General features: G+C 39.8%; 1 protein-coding gene across 1 annotated transcript; it reads left to right on the top strand.

Moving 5' to 3' along the window:
* The first annotated feature begins 246 nt into the window (after positions 1-246).
* Positions 247-5,638, top strand: KISS1 (KiSS-1 metastasis suppressor). The gene is made up of 3 exons (XM_077299499.1): positions 247-404; positions 2,173-2,281; positions 4,635-5,638. The coding sequence occupies exons 1-3, from the start codon at positions 321-323 to the stop codon at positions 4,934-4,936; spliced, it is 495 nt and encodes a 164-aa protein (XP_077155614.1). The 5' UTR covers positions 247-320; the 3' UTR covers positions 4,937-5,638.
* The last annotated feature ends 1,997 nt before the right edge of the window (positions 5,639-7,635 follow it).

Here is a 7,635-nt window from a genome sequence, read left to right as displayed (position 1 = left end):
CTATATGCTGCTGCTGAAGTCCCTTATGGTGTAGAGATTGGGATGCGATTAAGTGGTAATAGGAAAGGCTGCCCCATTATCTTAATAAAAATTGTATTTTTTCCATACAGTACTCTGAAGATATTGCAATAATCCCACCAAAATATAAATGCTTATTTGTTAAGCACTTATGGAATGAATAATAGATTTCTTAGTATTTCTTCATATTCTTTTTTTATTGTCCAGGTTCTTGTCTGTAAGGAGGATGTCTTTTGAAGTGCTGATGTCACCAAGTCAGGGTATATAACACTGACATTTGGAATGGAGAAGAATTCAGGATTATGAAAGAGCTGACATTCTTTGATCCTTCCAGAATCCAAGTCACAATAAGGGGGACAACTATAGGATCACTGCCTATAAAAGAGGTGAGTGAGCGAAAAATTATTGGAAAGGTAATACTCATAGAACACTGTGTACAGTCTTGCTTCTATACTTTTAAACTAATGTCACCTGAATATATACTTTTACTGCAAATATTGTTTCCCGGAATGCATAGGTTCATTGTATAGAAAATCAGTATATACGTAGGTGTATACAGAGAGTTAGTGAGGAAGACAAGTATCTGCAGATTACTGAAGATACACGAAGAAACTTACATTCTCCTCTTTCCCTCCGCTCAGAGATTTCCTTTTTTCCCATCATGTTACGCTTTCTCAGGAGCAGAGAACTACAGTGCGCTTTGTCGTTAGAGACCTCAGTTTTATGTGTCTCATTTTGCTATGAAGTTAAAGAAAGTAATAAGAAATCCAAGCGGTAGTTAGCATTTTCCAAGAAAATTACAGCATTTCTGCGGTAAACAAGTCATTTATATGATTTAAATTTAGTATTCTGTCAATGAGTGCTTACATATAGTCATCATTAACTAAATTAAACAATAAAGGGGTTGCATTAATCTTTTTTAGTCTGATTGTAGAATATAGCACATCAAGACTATATTAATAACACTGAATTCAGGGCATTTGGGAATAAAAGAGGAAGAGGAGTATAGAGTATATACTGTTAGTAGTCAGGCATAGTAGATGAATCAATCTCTTGTTGCTGCTCTGAGTATTATTTATTTCCATTTTCACTATAGATATGTTTTGCTGACCAGAAGACTCGTAAATATACTTAGCAGTAAAAAATCTTTGAGTATTCATTCATAATACTATTTAAAAACTGTGCTGTATACCACTTTTTGGTTATTTCAAAGTATTTCTATAATTCAGATTTTTATGTTTCACATTTGTTTTTTCCTGGCTGCCTATAATGATAAAACAATGGATTATGGGCCCGATTCATTATTGCTTTTGTACCAGTTTTCAGTGTTTTTGTTTGCACCAAGTTAATCTTCCCATGTTCTCCTGTTTTGTTTTTTTATAGTTCCCCCGCTATTAACATTGTTTAGGGTTTCCAGATGTTTTCACCTGATTTTAGTTTTTAGTTATGTACCTCCACAAATACTGTATCTAAGATGATTAAACTATCACAATTGACAATGCTCCTTAGAGGCTAAAGAAGAAAGGAAGAAAGAAAAAGTAGGAAACAGGAAGTGGAGAGGTATAGGTTGGAAGAAGTATGGTGGGTAAGTGGGAACGAAAAACTGGGAAAAATAGAGAATGGAGGAAAGGTGGAAGGTAACAAAGGATGCAGGAAAGGAAGAAAATAAGGAAAAGGAGAGAGGAAAAAAGTTAGAAGTAATGCAAGAAGGCTGGAAGCAATTGGTCAGTATGAAATAACAATGAGCAATGCTTCTTCTAAACGAAGGGATAATGTAAGAAAAGGAATGAAAGTCAAAAAATTATTAAGAAGAAAAAAATGATTAGGAGAGAGAATAAAAGATACAAAGGGATAAGAAAAAATGAAGAAGAGAAGGAATAAAGGAAGAAAATAGAAGGGAGAAAAGTAAAAATAAGAAAAAAAGAACAGAGTTTGGAGGTAAAGGGAGAGAAGCGTGGAAGAGGAAAAACTTAAGGAAGAAAGCGGGAAGTTGGTAAGTAGTAAGGTAGTAACGTTTGTTCCAGACTGAAATATCATGAAAGAACCATAATAAATTGAAGTATTTGCATTGTAAGATCATTTGTTGGCAGCAAAAGGTCAGAAACAAAAATAAACATAGATGAGGCCTAACATCTTACATCTTGGTTTCTCTAGGGATCGAGGCATAGCATGATGATATTTCCTACTTTCTCCCTGCTTGTTCTGGTGGTGGGAGTCAACCTTGGACAGCCAGCTGAAGAACCAAATGACTCCAAATTCATAGGTATTCTTAAATAATTTAGCTAGTCACCTGGATTTGTGCAACTGTAGTAACTGTAGTAATTTACAATAGTTTTATTAATTTTCTGATGTAGAGCTAGGGATACAATAGCAATCTTTCTTACATTAAATATAACTTGACCTCAAAGGTGTAAAACACTTGACCCCAGTGCTAAAAACTCTGTAACAGGCCCCCATCTAGAATGTGCCATTTATACTAACACCTTTCGTTGTTTGTGACATCTCAGGCACCATGGTTCATAAATGACTTCTACATTCACACTCCCCACAGTTATGCCTTTGTTTTATATAGACTGGGAGACTAATTCACTAAGACGTGACATTTTGCATTACAGTCAAAATAAGGGGACTAAGTAAGTAAGATACACCTAATTCATTAAAATAGGCATACTTTACTTTCCACTTACACATTTCTGCCTCCCATACTATACCCTCACACATTTCTCTCAACACTGTCCACTCACACATTTTTCCTCTCATAAAATTTTCCTCCCATACTACCCCTTCAGACATTCCCCCTATACTATTCCCTCACACTTTACCCCATACTGTACCCTCACATATTCCTCATCCCATATTGTCTTATTATACTTTTGTCCCTACATACACATCTTTCCGTAAAACAGAAATAAAGAAAGAAAGTGCACACATTAGGTATTGTCACATCCAGAGCTACCTGAACTTTTCACCATTCACCATCAGTGAACACAGTAAAAAGAAAAAAAACGTGGTAAAAAACAATGCTTTTTCATCATACCGCTAAACAAAAAGTGGAATAAAATGCAATCAAAAAGCCAAATGTAAATAAAAATGGTATTGCTTCAACTCAATCCTCAAAAAAGCAAATCTCCACTCAGGTCCATCATCTGTCAATGGAAATATAGGGGAGATCCACGTTACTGGAAGAACAAAGGCTCTGGAAAAGCACTATGGCTCCTCACCCGCCAAAAGAAATCCAGCGAATTCTGAGCTCCCAAATCCAAATGTCCCCCTTCATTCTGAGCCCCATAATGTATATAAACCACATTCAGCATCCACGTTTGGATTGCTATAACAATAAGAACCCACTTAATTTACGGGTGCATGTCTCCAGACAAACGAGCTGGGCATAATGTAATGGCACTACAACGTATGGGCACTACAGTGGGAGATATGCCATTTTAACTTAGCAACATCTACTGCTGCTTATTTCTGGAAAACACCCATGGAGTCAAACTTGTCACTACACCTGTAGATAAATTCCAATTGGGGTGTAATTTCCATAATGGGACAACTTGAGGGGGGATTCTGCTCTTCTGACACTTATGGGTTCTGTATACGAAGTCTGCTAACTATTCTATAATAATTTGTTCTCCAAGAGTCAAATTGCGCTCTTTCCCTCCTGAACCTTGCCTTGTGGCTTAGCAGTACAGTAACGCCACGTATAGGGTATTGCCACGTTCATCAGAAGTTGTGTGACAAATTTTTATGCCATTTTTACCCATTTCCCAATGTGACATTGTAAAATATGAGGCTTAAACAAAATTTTTATGGTAAAAATGTTATTATATCTTTTTCACCACCCAATAGTGTAAGGTTCTATGACACACCCATGGTGTCAATATGATCGCTGCACCCCTAGATGAATACATTGAGAGGTTTAGTTTGTAAAATGGGGTTACATATGGGGGGTTCTGCTGCTCTGGCACCTCTGGGGCTCTGCCAATGTGACATGGCACGCTCATGCTATGCTCACTATACCACTAAATTAATTCTTTAAGAGTTGTAGTGGGGTTACTTGTGGGTGTTTCTGCCATTTTGGCATGCCAGAGGCTCTACAAATGTGACATGGCATTTGCAATTTGTTAAATTCCTAGGGAAAAAGTAGCGCAAATAGGTTCTTATCTGACATGCATTTAAAACAAAAAAGGGCAAAGATGAGGATAATTTGTGGATATCTCCCACTCTGCTGTGTACAGAAGACGTCAAATCTCAGCTATTAATTTAACCCACAAATTATCCTTATTAATTTGCAAACTGTTGCAATTTGTTATCAAAAGAATTTTACCGCAATCATGAAGTACAATATTTCACAAAAGAAAAAATCTCAGAATCACTGGGATCCGTTGAAGTGTTCCAGAGTTATAAAGTGACAGTGTCTGAATTGAAAAAGTTGGCCTGGTCAGGAAGGAAGATAAAAACAGGCTTTCGGGTGAAGGGGTTAAGGATAGACATTCACTTCAAAGAAACATGGAGACTAAAATCATCAAAAACATTTGTTGATATGTGATATAAAAGTAAGATTTTTTTATTAAACAGAATAAATACTACATAATAATCTGATACTTGACCTACAGGTGAGGAAATTAGTTTCGTGCCGGGGCTGAGTTCATTACCATGCCCAGATAAAATGTCTTCTACATGGAGTATTGAACAGTCACCTATACGTGCTCTTTTGTGCCGAAGAAAGAAATTGTTCCATGCTGGTCAACTTTGGCCTTCTGACTTGCCCATTCCCAGCCATGTGATTCCTGCGCCTGAAGGAGCCCTCTTGGTCGAAAGAGAAAAGGATCTCTCCACCTATAACTGGAATTCCTTTGGACTGAGATATGGAAAGAGACAGAGTGGTGCAGTAAAATCTAAGGTTAAAGTTTGGTAGAGCTAATGTAATGTGGTGGGGACACCAAGACTATGGGTTTGCCTGAGACACAGATTATGACAATCTTTGATATCCAATCTCTAGTTTTGATATACAAAGCTATAATAAGTTGAATATCTTTGTTAATTTTCTGCTTTACTTATTTGTCACTGATCCTAAGTTACATGATGTATTTTAGTCCATATCTACTATTACAGTTACTGTAACATAGCTGATATTGTTTTAAAAAAGTCATATTTCCATCAACTTTAGCCTATAATTCTACCTTCTTGATCCAGAGGAAGGACAATTCCCATGATGGCAGGTGCCCCATACTTCTGTACTCCAATAAAGCCAAGGAGAATAAATTATTGGATTAACATTCTGTCTCTAGTAATATTTCGCACATATCTTGTATACTCATGTACACACTTTCAGGTACATGTTTCTCATCTTCTAATTGGTGCAAAAGTTGGAGTCTCACCAGTACCTGAAAATTTGTCTATTTTTCTTATTGTACTATATCTAATTTATGGAATATATTTGTTACATGATTATCATTACAGCAATTGGAGATTTACCTCAAAATGTAATTTATAGTTGTGTAGATCTTAATTTTATCTTTCTCTTTAAATAATATAAGGTGCAGAAGGTTCGGTTGACCTGTTATATTTGTATTAATTTCCTTATATCCATCCTAATCCCGAATTGTTAGTTCCCTTCCCTCCCACTACATTGGTTTGCTTTCTCTCTCTCTCTCTCTCTCTCTCTCTCTCTATATCTCCTTCTGTGTGTGTTGAATAAAAATAATTTGAAGAAAATGTGATTCCTGCTACTCATACATCCTACAGAGGCCTTAACTCCTATAAAAAAAATCATATCTGTATCATAGATTTCACTTCTTTAGCTTTTCAGGAAAAAAAGCATTCTGTTACATATACAAATTAGATCTGTGCTCGATTGTAAGTTCACCATCTCGGCCCCTTAATCAGAATGCATCCCCTTAGATTGATTGACAGAGTGAGAACTGTCTGGACTGAATTCCCAGATCTCCACATCCACACTGACACTGCAGGAGGCCAGCAAGTGTGTGTACACACAATATTTGGGTAAGTATCTGCAGCGCCCCAGAGTCCTGGTCGTTGCAGTACTGATGCTCCGCCGCTAAGGGGGGCTATGGTACGTCCGATGGCACTGAAGGAGTTCACCTGACCAGGTATCACAGACACCAATACACTTCACAGTCTGGCCTACAGGGGGAGCTAAGGGTGCTATGTATTAGGCCACTCCTCACAATCTGGTAAAACTGGGGGTTGGATAGGAAGTTAGTCAGAAGCTGACTGGGTTGGAACCAGGCAACATCCTGTGGCAGAGGGTGTTGCAGGGGAAGATTCAGGGGGGTCCCTGTCAGGGGTGGGATCCTGAAAGAGGCCTAGCGAACAGAAAGAACGTTACAGGACCGCACCTGCACTTCATTGTGGCGGTACCCCAAGAAAAGACAAGCAGCGAGGTTTATTGTGCTGAGTGAGAAACGAGATCAACGCAACAAGGAGAAACACCAGTAGGAGTCGTGCTGTAAGATGAGGCAGCATCCTACTGAGGCGCGCAGCCGGTGGCCGGAACGCCGAGGAAGTATTAAGCTCCAGGCCTTACTTCAAACCTACGGCAGGACAGTCAGTCACAGGCGGGCTGTCTCACTCAAATCACCTAAGAAGACATAGGGGGCAACATTTGGAGAGGGGCGACTCTAGGGTCCCGGAAGACCTCCGACCCTACCCGTCATACGGGTGCGTCCTAGCCATATCATCTGGGGGACGAAGCAGAACATCATAATTGAGTTGTGAGGGAACTTCAGAAACAGACACAACAGTTGTGGGGACTATCCCGTAAGCACAGCAGGGGAGGACCACAACACACAAGCGCTAGAAGGTAGGCACAGATTTCCACCTGCAAAGGGAACCCTGGAGGTGCCATCGGACCGGCCAGACTTACGCAGCCCGGTTAACCGTATTCCGGATTGAGGATCCAGAAGCCTTCAGTAAAGAGGTAAAGAGACTGCAACCTGGTGTCCTTGTTATTTACTGCGACCTGCACCGCACCATAACATCATCACCATCCACACCTTTCATTGGGCGCCCCTCAGCAGGGTCACGGACCGGGTCTAGCCACCGTGACAACCCCAGAACAGAGACTCAGAGGCCCGGTACCGGGTACCCCTCGGCCCTGCGGCAGTGGGGGCGCTACATATCCATATGCGACAAAAAAAAAAGTTCTGTATTCTGGACCAAAAAAATGGACGAGTGGCATGTGAGTACAATGCGATCTTCACACCTAGCATCCGATTTACATCCTGTTCTGTCCCCACTTAAGGCGATTGAAGGTGTGTAGTATGGCAATGGTGTGAGAAGTCCTACCTTCGTGTCCTTGCAGTGGAGCAGACAGGACCAAGAGTCGCTCCTGGGTGGATGGATTAAAACATGGACGCAGAGAGATGAATTTGCGGTGGTTTATTTGAACCATAACTCAAAGGCATGAGGTGGTATAATGCAGATGGTACAAGTAGCCGTTCCTGTGGTTGTCTTGTGGGTGTTCACCCCTGGAGCCACTACTGAATGTGTGTGTGGTCAAAAGACTTTGCTTTCTGCAGCCCAAAAGAGATGTGCACTTCTGTTCTCACACAATGGCTGAAAGTAAAATGGATGCCAGGAAGTGAGCTAATA

The sequence above is a fragment of the Ranitomeya variabilis genome, chromosome 3 (assembly GCF_051348905.1).
Source record: "Ranitomeya variabilis isolate aRanVar5 chromosome 3, aRanVar5.hap1, whole genome shotgun sequence".
NCBI classification, from domain to species: domain Eukaryota; kingdom Metazoa; phylum Chordata; class Amphibia; order Anura; family Dendrobatidae; genus Ranitomeya; species Ranitomeya variabilis.
This window is presented reverse-complemented; position numbering and strand designations above follow the sequence as displayed.

Bases quoted from the DNA above. Each gene is read 5' to 3' on its own strand.
- KISS1 (XM_077299499.1), top strand. From the start codon at position 321: ATGAAAGAGCTGACATTCTTTGATCCTTCCAGAATCCAAGTCACAATA. The intron at 405-2,172 runs GTGAGTGAGCGA...TGGTTTCTCTAG, and splicing joins GATCACTGCCTATAAAAGAG to GGATCGAGGCATAGCATGAT. The intron at 2,282-4,634 runs GTATTCTTAAAT...CTTGACCTACAG, and splicing joins AAATGACTCCAAATTCATAG to GTGAGGAAATTAGTTTCGTG.